We start from the raw sequence: 17088 nt of genomic DNA, 5'->3' as shown, positions 1-17088 counted from the left end.
TACAACAGGTACTTACAAGGTAAGACAGTAAGCCAAGCACTTCGATAAGCATAACCAATGGAATTTCCAGCTAAGCAAGTGTACCAACCTGCATCATCATAGGTTACATTATCTAAGAGTAGCACATGAGGATCGCTGATATTAGGATTTGTGCTCTGTAAAAATAAGTTGGATTAATTAAATTAATTTAAAATCAAAAAGAATTATTTAAATTCCTATTTGAATATAGAACAAGAAAATTAATATTATAATGAACTATTTAAGGAATACAAAATTGTCTTTTGATATGAATTTTTTTGAAATAATTTTTCCAAAAGCAAACTGTGGATGGGGTGGGGAAGAATGGTAAAGAGGACAGGGGGGAAAAAAGTATTTTTCAAAAATCCTACTTGACAGTCATGTTACAAGTTACTTGCAAGATGAAGTGATTCTTCTAAGCTACATAATATAAATAATCTTTGATTTATGTAGCTTAGAAGAATTAGTCTTGCACAAAACACCTTCTTGATCAAGACAGTATTTTTTCGCTGAGCTTTTATTTTGTATGAAGATAATACAGAGTATGGAATTACTAAATTAACTTACACTAGCATCTCAAATTAACAAGAAATTATACTGTTAAAGCTGTCAAGCCATTTTAAATCTGGTTTTACTCCATTTCCCAAGTGAGCAAACAGACAAACAAGTCTTGGAAAATGGAGTAAAACCCAGTTTAAAATAGCTTGGCATCTTTAACATATATTATACCCAAGGTGAAAAACTTTCTACATCTATAAGAAAGTATACTGTCATTCTGCTCTACTGTAGCCAAATGTATGCAAATCAAAAAGTTTCTACATAAATTACTTCAAGACTTTTTGTATCATAAGAACCCTTATGGTATGAGTTGTACTAGATATCTAAAAAATCTAAAAATCTATAAATTTATGGAATATATCATCCAGAATATATCAAGAATATATCATCCAGATGGTGACATTGCAGAAATGAATGAACCAATAGATTATATGGGAATTGTGGTGAATGAAGTGGAGGTGAGTAGCCTATTGCATAACCTCAATGTCAATACATCTGAGGGATTGGATGGTATACCAGCTCGTGTCGTACGAGAAGCAGCTAAAGAATTGTCAGTACCCTTGACCATTTTATTTAATTTGAGTCTCAGGTCTGGGTTAGTCCCGAGGGGGTTGAAAGAGGGAAAAATAGTTCCACTGCATAAAGGTGGTTCCAAGACTGCTGTTGTAAATTACCGACCGATTAGCATATCAGGAATCGTTGCCAAGGTCTTAGAGAAATTAGTCAAGAAAAGAATACAGGATTGGACAGATGAAAATGGGATATTGTATGGGGAATAACATGGTTTTGTGAAGGGTAGCTCATGCCTCAGTAACTTGCTCATGTTTTATAACACAGTGACAGCTGAACTGGATAAAGGTAATGGGTTTACAGTGATTCTACTGGGCCTTTGACAGGATACCACATGGAACCCCTAATCAGTAAACTGGAGCAGATGGGGATGGATATAAGGTTGGTGAGATGAATAGGAGGGTGGTTGATGGAGAGATACCAGAGAGTGGTTTATTCAGGAGTTGAGTCTAAAAGACTGCTTGTAACTAGTGGTGTTCCACAGGGCTCTGTTCTTGGACCACTACTTTTCAATTTGTTCATCAATGATATAGGAAAGGATCTGAGAGGAAGTGTTCACTTGTTTGCTGATGATGCAAAGTTGGATAGAGCAATTGTGAGTGCACAGAATGTTAAAATTTTACAGGATGATTTGGATAGTTTGGAGGACTGGGCTAGGAAAAATTGATGTCAATTTAATGTGGCAAAGTGTAAGGTTATGCATTTTGGGGTGAAAAGAATAGTAGCAGTATATCACATTGGTGGAACCATACTCCAGGAGATTGATGGATAGGGAATTGAAGTTTAGGAGGTACATTGCAAAAGTGGCTAAATCAGCTCATCAAATCACTTGGCTTCTGAAAAATACTTTAACATGCACAGACAAACAAGTTATTGTTCCTCTGTATCGAGCTTTGATAAGACCCCATCTGGACTACTGTGCCCAGTTATGGGAGCCAGGGTTTCTTCGTGATGGGGAGGAAGTAGAGAGGATCTAGAGACGAGTGACCAAGATGACAGCAGGTCTGTGGAATGAACCTTATGAGAATAGGTTGAAGATTTGTGGGTTGCAAAAATTGGTCGATAGGCAGAAAAGGGGTTATATGATTGAGACATTCAAATTACTGAAGGGGTTCTATAAGATTAATCCAGAAGATATTTTTGAAAATAGGACTGGTGGTGGGAGGACTGGGAAGGGGCATGCATGGAAGCTGGGCAAGAATGTGGTTAACAAGGGTGTTAGAGCTAGGTTTTTTACTTGGAGAGTGGTGAATGAGTGGAATAAGCTGCCAGAGTCTGTTGTGGGTGCTACGACTGTGAAGGAGTTCAAGGCAAGGTATGATAGATATTGTGTGAATGGCGAATAGTTGTTCTTGACATGATGTTAGGGCCTCCCTCGATGAGTTTGTCGACTCGCCCGGAATAATAATAATAAATAATAAAAATATATCTTATCAGAAATTTGTCATGTCTGTTTATTTTGTATTGATAATATTATACAAGATCCTCCAGAGCTCAGTCAGTATAGACAAAGCCCTTTGATTAGAAAAAAATGGTTTGATTCCAGTCCATGATGTGAGAAACAATATAGACAAAGTCCTTTGATCAAAAAAAAAAAAAAAACTGGTTTGATTGACGTCCATGATGTGAGGAACCTTTATCTGGTCTCTTTCAGCTAAAGGTGAGTTAGCCAGTTTCACACAGAGGTAGAGGATTTTTCACCTGGAAACTCTGGTTTTTCATCCCTCAGAACAGGCAAACCGGCCCCGTGAGAAAACACAGATCTACAAGTCAAGAATACTTGCCCTTAGGGGGATGCAGGAGGAGAAACAAGCAAGCTGCTTGTCTCTGTTTATGATGCATTAATTCATCATAAATCCCTCATTAGGAGACTCTTCCCATCCTAAGGAACAGATGAAAAGTAAAGGAATACTACATGCTTAGAAGCTCACCTCAGATTACACAGAGAATGATTATTTTTATGATTACATGTGGAAAATCCCACATGACATGTGGTTTTAAAGATTATTATCATTATAATGTACATTTCTCCAGGGAATCCAAGGACTCATCAAGTGGAGGATCATTTCAGTCACTCATAATATTAATTTTCTGATCTCCATGGTGTCTAGACTCATCACAGGAGGTCAACACTAGTGAAAACAAAGTCTATGATACAAGTCTTAATATCATCCACAGTCATCACATTTGCCACTCTCTGAGGCAATGCATTCCATGCTACTACCACTCTCAACTCACTTCTTACACTTTTACTCACCTTCATTTGAATATAAAAATCTCTTGAAAAATCTTATATTATTTTAATAAGATAATAATCTTCAACAGCTTAAATATCTCGATCATATCACATTTGCTTTCTACCCAACAAATTCTGCAGTCCACATGCTCCAGCCTATTTTTATAATATATGATGTATAGTCCTGACATCATTTTTGTCATCTGTCTCTGCACACACTCTCCATGGTTACTTCATCCCCTTCAAATTTTGCTGATAAGATCTGAGCACAGAAATACAGATGTAGTCTGATCAAAGTATTTCACAATGGGACCACCACACTTACCTCTTGTGGTCAATGTCCTCAACACTGCTACAATTATGCGAGATGTCTTCACAACCTTTTGCAATATGTCTCCAGAACTTCATCTTCATCTCTGTCCACAATCACTACAAGATCCCTCCACTTCTTCCAGTATAATTCCACTAGTGAGTATAAAGCATCCATTTTGTGAATACCAAGTTTTTAAAATCTTACATTTAGTTGCATTAAAGTGACATTCCAATGCTTTTGCACACCATTCCAGTTAATTCAAGTCCTCTTGAAAAACCAAACCATCAGCACTATTACTAATAACCTCCCAAGCTTAATATCTGGAAACAACTGAACATCACCCTGTAGTGTGTGACAATATCACTGACAAAGACTGAACAACAATGGTCATCCCAGGACTGAACCATGAGCAACATAAAACAAGAGCAACCCTTAACAAATCCATGCTGCCATGTATAAATGACATTACCCTAATCTGTCCAATTCTATATACTAGTTCTTATCAATTTCTCAAAACTCTTATACCTACAGAAGAAATACAAACAGACCTATAGTTTGATACCTCCATTCTACCACTACCCTTATGAAATGGTACTTACTTGGAATTTCACTCTCTCTAGGAATCTACCCCACTGCAAGATTTTCATTAAATAGCAAGTTAACAGAATTCAGTTCCATAGCATATTCCCTTAAAGCACATAATGAAACTCTATCTAGTCCCCCTGCATTATTAAAGTTTAGTGTACTCAGTATTCAGAATACATCCTCTTCATTCACTTCTAAAACTTCACCACTCATTATTGATTATTAAATAACTATAAAAAATAAACTGATTATTAAATTGCTCAACTATGTCATCTGCTTTGGTCATCCAATTCCCATCTCCATCACAAAAGATAATCTTCCACTATTATTTCTCCTACTACTTGCCACATAGTGAAAACACTCCTTGGGATTTTAGTAGTAATCTAGTAGTAGTCTTACTTTGCAATTAGATTATATTTCTCTAATTGGTTTATTTTTCTCTCGGGGGAACTCTGTAACCCCTAGAGAGTGCATCCCCCTGGGAGGCGGATAGGGGAGCCCACCATGTGTGTGTATGTGTGCGTGCGTATATGGTGGAATGGTCCGAATATACTGAATAAGGACACATGGACCAACATGGATTCGAACCACTGACCTTTGGCTGGAGAGCAGATATGCTAACTACTCGGACAATATGGCCAGTGTTTATAGATGTGTGGAGTGAATTTGATGGAGGTTGGTGAACTATTTCTGTTAATTTGCACAGAGAGCAAACAATTCAGATTCTTTACCAATTTGCACTGTAAAACTGGGAAAGGGAAGCCAGTCTGCATTGTGAATGTTGAAATTGCCTAGTGATATTATTTCCCTATTGGATTAATTAGACAGTATGTGACTGATGTTCAGAGATAAGTAGTGAAATAACTTGGTGAAGTCATCATAATTAGAAGAATGGCAGAAGCAACAAAATGAAGGCAGTAAGGAAATTATTATTATTATTATTAAGAGAGACCTCCAAGGAGTTGAGAACTCATTGAGGGAGGCCATACTATTTGCACCAGCTGTCATACCTGATCTTAATTTACTGACGCTACTTGCACACACAACATCCAATCGCAGTCCATTCGAATCATGCAGTACCCTATGAGAGAAAAATCTAGCCCTAATCCCCTTCCTGATGGCAGCATTCCCAACTTCCATGGATGCTCTCACATCCTTTCCCCACCCTCCATAAAATGAAAAATTTCATCTACTGAAATTCTGTATAACCATTTCATTAGTTTGTAAGTCTCAATCATATCACTTCTCTTTCTTATCAAGGTCTTATTCAAGGCCTTGTAAAGAGGCAAAATGACTTCATCTTCACATGGCAAGGTTCGTTTCAGCATTGCCATTATTCTGAGTTGTATTTACAATTTTTACTATATGATCCTTGAACTTCAACTTCCTGTCTACTAAAACTTCAAGATCCCTAGCCTCAGTTTCTTCAAGTGTAATCCCACCAATATAATACTACATTGGATATCTAATCACACCAAAGTGCATTACTTTTATTAACATTGAAATAACAGCCATTTTCACATGCCCACAATTCCAGCTTCTGTAAGTAGTTCTGCACATCAGCAGTACTCCTGATTATCCTACCTATCTGCCACTTGTCAAATCCTTCCCAATGTCATTAATATACAGACTGAATAACAATGGACCAAGGACTGATCCCTGAGGGACGACACTGGTTACCTTGAAGCGTGCATATTTACACCTCCATATGCCACTTTTTGATATGTCAGTCAGCAATCCTCTTATCCAAGCCAATAGTTTGTAATCCAATCCCATATTCTCCAATTTACGTAACGGTATTCCATGCTGTACTCTGTCAAGTCTTAGCAAAATACAAAAGTATCACAGTGTATCCATTCCCCTTATCTAACTCTGTGATAACATTATTATTCTTATAGAATATGAGCAAGTTGTTCAACAAGCCCTTCCCTTAGTAAGTCATGCTGTTCATTGGAAAGTAGATATTCTCTGTCAACCCATTTCTGAATGCAAGCTTTAACCAACTTTTCCAAAAATCCTCACCACCACTCCTGAGATATTAATTGGTTGATAGTTGGATACATTGGTATTTGCACCACCCTTTTGTAATGGGATTACCATACATTCTTTTCATTCCTGTGGAATCTTCCTTGTTCTGAGACAAATTATATAGCCTGGTCAAGGGAATAGCCAGTTCAGCCAAACACTCTTTTAGCATCCGTGCTGATATCCCATTAGTTTCTATTGCAAAATTCTTATTCAATCGGTGCAACAGCTCTACTACTTCCTCCTCATCTACATGAGTTTCCTCATATGGTGAAGAGGTAACGGTGAGCTCAATGTTGCATATATCAGATTGATAGCTTTTAGGAAAATTGCTGCTCATTAGTTGAACATCATTCATCTGTCACCCACTGCATCAGTCACCCACATACCATATGCATTCAGTAGTTATTCTTTCAAATTCATTCTTTCTTTTACTTCCAGCACATGATAGAATTCTTTTGGGTTTTCTTTAACTTGCAGAGCCAGTTTATTTTCATACTTGGACTTAGCTTTCCATACAAAAGTTGCAACTCTTCTGGCCTGCTGCTTATAATTATCATAACTGACATCATCTTTATGTACACAATCTTCCTTCAACATTACTTTCGTCTTACGAATCTCTTGCTTAATTAGATTATATATTCTTTTCACTCCAACTATTTCTTATTCAAACTCTACAGACACATTCTGATATCACATAATTTAAGTATTTTTTTAAACATTTCCCACACATTGTCGATATCCTTCCCATCCAATAACTGATACCATGGCACTGAACCCAGCATACCCCTCAGGTTGTCATAATTTCCTGCTTTGTAGTTCAGCATGTAACTGTTCCTGAATGGAACATTCATAATCTTAGCCACTTCCCAAGTGAGTAATGCATGATCGCTGTCATGAATAGGAGGCAGAAGAGTTACATCTTTAACTGAAACCCCCCTCCGACACCAAAATCCGAACTAACACTCTTTGACCTCGAGTTTCTTCTGTCACATGCTGTTTGAGGAAGTTGTCTTGCAACAGCTCACTAAATTCAGTTTCATTCTTCTCATGCGATTTCATAGCTACCCAATCAGTGTTCACATAATTAAAATCCTCCATTATGACTACTCTTTTCAGACCCATTGTATTTATTTGTTGTTGCATTTCTTCGTCAGTAGCAACCAACACACTAGATGGTTTCAAACTCACTGCCACATGAAAAATTATTACTAGTATTACAGTCATAGGTCTCAATTCTAACTGGATTCAAGACATTTGATATCATTAGCAGCACACCCTCTCCTCTCCTGTCTATCCTTCCTAAAATGAAGGTACTCTTTGCACTCAATACAAGTTAGTAGATGTGCTTCTGGCCAAGTCTCACTAATGCGTACAATCTGAGGTCCCAATATATTAACCATGCAATGAACTCTACTCCTTTGTTTCTGATACCATAGCATTCAGCCAAATCTTGAGCCAAACAGATAATATAAAGTAGATCACAGGTCTGAGACAACCTTTGGCATGAGATATCAGAACCTACAAATGCACAAATCCTACCGTTCTTATGAAAAAACTCTCTTGAAAGTAATGAGGAAAGGTGAGATGACATGCTGCAAAAGGTGCATGTTGTGGTTTAGTGAAGAATACCACATTAGGTTTGGATGTTTGTAGGTGGTAGTGTGCAGACTTGATATTAGAATTAGGATCTCTGGAATTAGGATATTAGAATTAGGATCAGTGGACCAGATGGTGTGCAAACAGAATTTTTAAAATTAATAGAACCAGATAACATCAAACTTCTTGAAAAACTATTTAATGAAATATATGAAAGTGATAAATTTCCATCAGATTGGCTCAAATCTACATTTATCACTATCCCAAAGAAACCCAAAGCGAATTACTGTGGTGACTTCCGACTTATTAGTCTAATGAGCCAAACATTAAAATATTTTTGAAAGTAATTCAGAATCGCATTTATAGAAAAAGTGAAGAAACTCTAAGTGAAACACAATTCGGCTTTCGGAATGGTTTTGGTACTAGAGAGGCCCTTTTCTGTACCCAAATATTGATACAAAAATGCATAGAAAAACAGAAATCTGTCTTTATGTGTTTCATAGATTTTGAAAAAGCATTCGACAAAGTCAGACACACTAACTTAATAGAAGTCCTTCAACAAACAAGGCTAGACGAACAAGACATAAGACTAATAACAAATCTGTATTGGAATCAGTCAGCTACCGTTCAATTAGACAACATTACCACCAGTGATATTAACATCAAAAGAGGAGTGAGACAAGGATGTGTGCTCTCACCACTCCTGTTCAACATATACGCAGAGGTAATCTTTAAAAAAGCATTGGAAGAATGTCCAGAGGGAATCACAATAAATGGAAAGATTGTTAACAACCTACGATATGCAGATGACACCGTGCTAATTGCAGATAACATTACGGATCTCCAAAAACTCACTGACAGAGTATACATAGAAAGCCAAAGAATGGGAATAATTATAAACATCAACAAGACAAAATACATGATCATCAGCAAACATCCAGCCTCATCAATGAAACTGACACTCGATGGGAAAAATATTGATCAAGTGTCAAGATATAAATATCTTGGTTGTTGGCTTAATGAACGGTGTGATCCAGAAATAGATATAAAGACAAGGATTGAAGTTGCACGGCAGTCCTTCATGAAAATGAGAACACTATTCTGCAATAAAGACTTAAACATGGAAGTCAGATGCCGAATGCTGAAATGTTACGTGTGGTCTATTCTGCTCTATGGAGTTGAAACATGGACATTGAAGGCGACAACCATCAAGAAAATCGAAGCCTTTGAGATGTGGCTATACAGAAGAATGCTAAAGATATCACGGACAGAAAAAATTACCAATGAAGAGGTCTTAAAATCCATTGGCAAAGCTAAACATCTTGTACAAATAATCAAGAAACGAAAAACATCATATCTTGGCCACATCATGAGAAACAGCAAATACCAACTTCTACAAACTATTTTGGTAGGAAGAATTGATGGCAAAGGAACTAGAGGAAGAAAAAGAATATCATGGTTTGACAACATCAAGACGTGGACAGGAAAGAGCAGTGCACAACTGCTCAGATTAGCACAAGACCGCAGTTTGTTCGCCAAGATGGTCGCTGACCTTCGATAGAAGATAGCACAATAAGAAGAAGATGTTAGGTACAGCTAATCTGAATGTGCTTAATTATATGGAATTCTAATTTTTTTTTATTATTATTTTTTTTTTTTTTGTGAGTGTTGAAGGAAATTTTAACCAGAGTGACAATTTAATTTTTTTTTAAACTGCTGATCATGATTGCAAGTAAAATAATGGGAAATTTAAAGAGCAGGGTGACATGAAGAGTAGTTGAAGGACTTGGGGGACTATTCCCACACAGGGAATACCTCGACTCAAAGGTCGTGGTCTCGGACAATGCTTCCTGCAGCTGTCATACTCTGATTCCCTCCAGGTACAGTAAGTAGCAGGATCATTCACCAGTTGATTGGGAAGCCTCCTGAAGGGTTAACAGATTCAGTCCCATTCTAGAGATTTTATTTTATTAACTAACTTCACACTGAAAAGCGTGCTACTTACTACAGTTTCACATATAAGACCAGAAAAGGTCTAGGCCCCAACAATATCTGCTAACTCCAGACTTGGTGATACAAGAAGTTATTCTCTGGTAAGTCTCCCATGGTGCAAGTGTGCCCTGCAAGGCACGCAAAAGAGTCTTGAAATCAGTCCAAGAAAGTCAAAAGCTTAGTACGTCCATATAGCTCTGCTGATTAGACAGCTTTAAGGGATAGAGTTACAGAGGTAAATTTTGGTAAGATGGTGCTCTTTCTGAAGTAGCTGTCCCAAGTCTTGGTTTTCAGCATAGTAACAACTTTCTCATGATGGAAGATAGTGAACGGCTGCCCAGCAACCATAACTTGTATCAAAAAACCAACTCATCTCCTCTCTTTAGTACAAGGTCAAGCTTCCATAATCCAATGTTAGCCCTATAGTGATGTTCTACTACTGTTATCCAACATTTGTTCTTCAACCTATTCTCTATAATTCTCACTACTGAACAACACTGAGCAACATGAGCCAAAGTTTCTATAATCTGAAAGCCTGCTCTGAAGTTTTTGTCATCACTTATTCTCTGAGTTGTATGAGCTCAAGTCAGAAGAGCACCGATTCCTTTCCTAGTTAAATCTATACATTCAAAATCAGATAGAAAGCAAGTTCCATCCTTGATCCATTGATGCTAAGAGGGAATATGTTTAGATTCTTATAATGCAGCTGCATCAGCTGACTGATGCAATATTAAAACCCATCTCCTTTGTTCAGCTGAGGCAGTTGTAATCAGTGTCCTTCAATCAAGTACCCATCCAGAGGTACATCGAGAATCATCCTTAATACATGAAGTCCTAGAGGTAGCAGGACATACTTCTGAAGTGCACAGAGAATATTTCTATAATCTGGACAGATGTAATCTAGGCACTAACCATTGCAACAACAAGGGAATCCCAAGACCACTATAGTTAACAGTGGCAATAAAAATGCTAGCGGCACATTGACATAACCACAAACAGACTGCTGAGAGAACTGCTACATCCATCCAGGACAGAACTGAGAGAGAGAGATTTTACCTAGGTCTAACTTATGGTACAGTCTAGGAAAAAGGAAATAATTCAGAATGAAGAGCTTCTGTTGAGGCTTAAGTAAAGCTTTACAAAGAGTGGATGGGAGGGAGAAATGGCCTGTCACCAAGGTATTTCCACTCTTCCAGAACCAAGATAGAATGCATGGACATACCATGCAGGCAAAACTCAAAGTTCTCAATCTTCAATTTCTTATCTCTATCTGAAGGGACAAGGGAAAGTGTACTTCACTTTGTCACATTGGTGTTTAGGCCTGAACTTGAAAGAAGTCAACTGCTTGGTTGAGGTCCTGCAAATCTTCTCTACTAGAGGATGCATATTAAGTCATCAGCAAATGCTGCTGTATTAATAGTGGTCGTGTTGAGAAGGTAGCCAATATGGCTTGGAAGAGCGTGAAGAAATTCATCAGAAGAGACGGTGTCCTTGGCATACACCCCTACAGTACTAGGATGGATGTTGATTTTGAGACAAAGATGATAGTAAGGATATTTACAAAGTAAATCTGACATGTAGAGAAGGAAAGCTTCTGGAACATCCTGCAATAGTCAGAACTCAAAATATAGCTTCAAGAGAGACCCTGTCAAAAGCCTTTCAGAGCTACAGGGATTCCATAAAGAGAGGGGGGGGTGATGTTGGCACTGGGATGCAGATAGCAGAGAAGAAGGCTGTCTGCCTAAAATCATGATAAAAAATGACTGAAGATGCAAGAGCAGAAGCAACTGTTATTGGATGGTATAGGGTACAGATGCATCTTCCTTCTTTGAAATGAAGACCATTCTTAGATAGAATGGTAGATACATTACTCTACTTGAGACTGACTGCCATTCAAGAAGATTAGCCTCGTATTTTGTGTTGAATACTATGGCTACTCCTTCTTTTCCTTGATTGTCATTGCCTTAACATAACATTTTGTATTTATTGCTCAGAAAGATCTCACCAGTTTTGGTCTTTTTTGTTTCAGTCACTCCTATGATGTCGATCTGGTACTTATCTAATTCCTCAGCTAGCTCCATTTCTTTGTCATTCAGGATTCTTATGTTGATAGTACCGATCTTTAACTCTGGTGATGTTGAGTTTGGGCGTGTTTTCAGATGTTCCAGTAACTAACTTTTCGCTCTTCGCCCTAGTTCCCTGGCGAAAACAACGCAGGCCTTGTTTAACCGGGTGATGCCCCAGCCGGCATGAAATTTTGTCATGTTGTATCATCATTTTTTATTTTGGTTTAACCAATAAGAATACAATTTGGTCAGCTAAATCCCAAATTGCCAGCCCATCCTCGTTCATTCAGTATCCATGTAGATACCCAACAGGATGCACCACGAGAAGGTGAGGATTGGACTTTAGGTCAGAAGCCCTGGTCGGTTCTCTGCATTCCTTTAAAGGCTATGTTGAGGTCTCCTCTCAGTTATACAGCTTTTACCCTTAAGCACCCCCATATGTTTGGACCCATATCTTGGAATTCCATATTGACATTCACCTATATGTTCTTAAAATATAGTAAGATTTTTTAGTAAAATATTCAAAAAACATTTTGTAACTTGTGGACTGGAAAAATATCCCTCTGTTATTTTCACAATCATTTTGGATTTTCTTATTAATTAGTATAATTAAGAATTCTTTCGATTCTGAGAGTATCTTTTCCTTTTTCCCATATTAAATTTATTGATTTATGTATATCTATAGTTAATTCACTACCACCATATTCAATGGGTTTGGCTACTATCCCTTCTTTCCATACCATATGACATAGTTGGTGTATTTCTGTAGCCATACCTTCACCACCATATTTAATAATTTCTCCAGTGATGTTATTATTACAAAGACTCGTGTTTTAGTGTTTTGGTTGCCACCTTCTATTAATGGTTCAAATCATTTTGTACACCTCCCTAGTTTTATGCTCTCCCTAGTGCTGTTCTATATTATTGCATTGGGCTTCTATTTCATCTTATCCATTCTGACTGCTTTATTCACCTCATTACACTTCTATATTGTTCCTCTATTTGTTCTGATATATCCGTTCTTATCTTCAACATTCTAGTCTCCTGTACTAACTTCAGTGTTTCTTGTCTAATTCACTTCTTCTTGTTCTTCTAGTACTGTTTCTTCAACTGCATCTTCTATTGCCCTCATTACTCCTTTCACTCTTAGATTCAATTTTTTTCTTTGTCCACACTTTAAAGTTTCTCTTCTAACACTGTTCTGTACCTTCTTCCTATTTCTGCTTCACTTATATCTCTTCGTTTCTGATGGCAGGCATTTATGTTCTCTTTTTAATTTCAACTTGATGTTTGCAATCTCTAAACTATGATCTGAATTTATATCCACTCCTTGAAAAGTTCAACACTGCTTTAGTGATGTTATCCATCTTCTTTTAATCATATCAGTCATGTTCTTGGTTTTCCTATCATTTGATCGCCACGTCCATTTTCCACACTACTTTTGCTGGAATCTTGTGTTACAGATCATCATCTTGTAGTTCACAGCAAATTTTAACATTTTTTCACATCATTCATTTCTTTCTCTAAAACCATATTTTCCCCATGAAGCTTTCTCAACCATCATTATCTATTCCAACTTTGGCATTTCAATTCCAATCTCCTTCAATAAATAGTACATCTTGCTTTGGTACTGTTTCTATTGTCTCTGTCAGGTCTTTGTAAAATAAGTTAGTATCCTCATCTGTGCAAGTCAGATGTGGGTCCATATATCTGGACTATATATATATATATATATATATATATATATATATATATATATATATATATGAAATGGTTTTCATTGAAATCTTGCTTCTATGATTCATTCATTGACTGGTTTGTAGCTTAACAGTGCCTTTCTAGCCTTTTTGTTAAGAAGAAAACTCACTCCTGCTTCATGCTTGGTGTCATGTCCTGACTACTGTATATATCTTTGCATCCATTTATCTCTCCTGATGATGTCCATCACATCTCCACCAGTCCTGGTATATCACATGGATATCTCTTCATTCCCTCACGAAGTAATTCTAGTTTTCCTGACATCCAAAAGTGTCAATACATTTCCATGCTCCTACTGATAATAGTTCTGTTGGTCTCAGTTTCTGTTTCCTTTCATTGTGAAATGCTGAAACATTATCCAAACCTGAACAAAAATGATGGTCTAATCATTTGAAGAATGTGGAGGACCAATCTGCAATCCATATAATAACAAGAACAAGCCCAAACAGAAGAAATCTCAATACAAGAGGACTTTAGAAACATTTAGTGTAGTACCGTTTATTTTTTTTCCCCCACAGGAGGTCAGGCTAGGTTAAATGATTAACCAGCATTTAGATTCATCTTACTTTTGAATAGTGCAGTGTCATGTAGCTTGTATCTTATAGATATGCATTTTTTCTAATGTTGAATGCTACTTTCCTAATGTTAAATAATGTAATTATTCTAACGTGTATTGTGTCTCCATAAATTCTTCACTATGAATGCTAATCACCATGTAACATTAAAAGAAAAAATTAGATTCTCTGTAATTTTTCAAAAAAGATCCTCTGAATGGAAAACCTGAATTTGAATCTTGTTTAGGACAAGAACTTTTTTCAGGCCTTTCAATTGAATATGAGTTAGCTGGTCTCATACCAATGTGGCAGGGCTTCTCCTTCCTGTAAACTAGTTTTTTTTTATCCCACAACCAGGAAAGGCAGCCAGAAATTACACATAAAAATATATGTTAAGTACCTCATTCTACAATTATGGTCACAAAAGACGATCTGGGTAGGCCATGGGCATTAATAAATAGCATTCATGCTCTCAGAAGTATGATTCAGTCCTTCATTATTATGACAAAACTATCATTATAGCAGACACCATTATAATTCAGTCAGCATAACAACCCACTCATTAAACTAAGCCATTTGTCACAAGTTTGCTGTGGTGCAAGTTAACTGCATTATAAAAAAATAATAACAATAATAATAAAATAAATAAAATAAGTTACAGAAGAATAGTTACCGATTGGTCATTAAAGATAAAATTAGGCATTTGGGATAAGTCTATCTATCCCAAAAGTATGGTTTTAAGTGAATTCCACCCCCTCCCAAAAAAAACTGGTCTGTGATATTAATCCCATATACTATAGGATTATTAAAATCATTAAATCTGAAAACTTTCATACACTTTTTTCAAACAGCAAACCTCAACTATGTTCTCAGTGGGTGGGTGATACTGTTTTCTAAAAATTTCGGAAATTCAGTGAATAGCAATATCTGCCTCAGCTGCCCGAGACAAATATCACGAGTAGAAAGGTTTTACAAGGATTGCTTTTTACAATGTCCACAGGCATGTGGATCTCTTGTCTCATTGGCATTCTAATTTGAAATGTTCTTCATATCGAATGCAGCAAATACATACAAGATGATTTTACTTACCTTTTCAAAAATTCCTGATAAGCATGAAAAATAACAGGCTCTGAATTAATTTTTGTCAGAAAAAAAAAAAAAAAAGATACATATAATAATATTAAGAGAACTTTAACAAAACCCTACCCACCAACAAAATGGTACTCACTCTCCAACTAACAGGCTGTGGGTTAGAATCCTGCTGTGGCCATGGATATTTGTGACTGTCTTTAGATGGGAGATGAATTTCATCGTCCAGTGCTCATTGGAGGCTTGAAATAGCTTGAAAAAGTTCCATGTTTGATCTCTAGAGAAAGGTTTCCAGACAATGTGAAAAAATAAATTAAATGCAAAGAATACATAAAATCGATAAAAAATAGAAAAAATCGTTAGCCCACCTATGGTACCAAATATATTATAGGTTTGTAACATCCCCCCCCCCCAATGTTATTTCACACCTAGCAAGTCACCACATCATGTGACATATCCACTCATAATATTATACATAATACTGGAGATGTGTGAAATACTGTTCATCCGATATTACTGACTGATATGACACATAATGGTTTTTTTCTTTTTTTAAACCATGATTGTAGGTTACTAGTCAAAGGGGATGGCAGTATTCAGGAAGTTGGCATTATTGCAGTCAGAAGGATACTTTCCTTTTGACTCGGTCAGCGTATCCACTCTCCAGGCTGCGGGTTTGAATCCTACCGTGGGCATGGATGTTTGTGATATTTCTTTGGAAATACTAGTGGTGGTGGTTGACAGTAGATGGCATTGGTGTAGTTGCAGTCAGTCAGTGGATTGAGTGGTGGAGACAGTTGTAGAGCAGGTGCCCTCCTTCGACGAGTCTTTGGACTCCCTGGAGGTGTCAAATAATAATAATAGTAATGGGCAGAATCGCAGCCACTGCCTGTTATCCTTCCCACCAGAAGCATCGATGAAGTATGCGTGCACCCCTCCCCCCAGCCAATGATAGGTGCTCACACTTTGCTGATGTTTCTGGTGGGAGAGAAGACCTTTGTCGTCTGGCCAGAAAGGATCTTTTAATAAGGAAAACAAAAACAGTAATTAAAGGATACAAAACATCATTATCATCAATGCTTTCTGTGCCTACTGGCACACAAGACTGAAATGCTGGTTTTCCATATGTCCCTGTCCTTTGCAGTTTCTCTTGCTTCTATCCAGCTCGCCCATCCTGCCTCAAAATGGAGTCCATCATTCTTCTCCAAGTTAATTTTGGGCAACCTCTAGAGCATCTCTGGTGCCCAAATCAATGCTACTTGAGGAATTCTGTTTATCCCAATGTGTAAAACATGACTGGTCCATTTCTATTCTTCTTAGGCAAATCTCTTCATCTATTAATGTGGAGAAAGTTTTCTTTAAAAGTTCCTTGTTAGTGATTGTATTTGGCCAGAAAAGTTTTAAAATTCTTCTTAAACATTTGTTTTGGAAAATATCCAATTTATTACTTTGTGTCTTGGTAAGTTTCCAAGTTTCAGAGCCATATAGTAGTACTGCTCACACCATAGATTTATAGATATTAATTTTCACTTTAATTATAATATTTGATGCTATCCATAATTTATTTAATGACTTGAAATAGTTTTGTGCTTTAACAATTCTTTGAAAAACATGTTTGTCGGGGCCATCTTGTTTATTTATTACTGATCTGAGGTATTTAAAGTATCAACATCTTCAAATGTTTAATTTTTTAACCTAATTTCTTTATTTGATTTTTCATTTATT

General features: G+C 36.9%; 1 protein-coding gene across 2 annotated transcripts in view; it reads right to left on the bottom strand.

The window, feature by feature from the left end:
• The window catches only part of LOC150108773 (fibroblast growth factor receptor 1-like), a 560046-nt gene that overhangs the window by 287157 nt on the left and 255801 nt on the right, over positions 1–17088 (bottom strand). For both annotated transcript variants that reach the window (XM_090410064.1, XM_090410055.1), the window contains exon 8: positions 17–155. In XM_090410064.1, coding sequence (XP_090266190.1) covers positions 17–155 — 139 coding nt within the window. The remainder of the gene's footprint in view (positions 1–16; positions 156–17088) is intronic.

Source organism: Typopeltis vanoorti, chromosome 2, assembly GCF_054136105.1.
Source record: "Typopeltis vanoorti isolate ZY-2024b chromosome 2, IOZ_Tvanoo_1.0, whole genome shotgun sequence".
NCBI classification, from domain to species: Eukaryota; Metazoa; Arthropoda; class Arachnida; order Uropygi; family Thelyphonidae; genus Typopeltis; species Typopeltis vanoorti.
The sequence above is the reverse complement of the archived record's forward strand: the minus strand, read 5'-3'. Positions and strand labels throughout refer to the sequence as shown.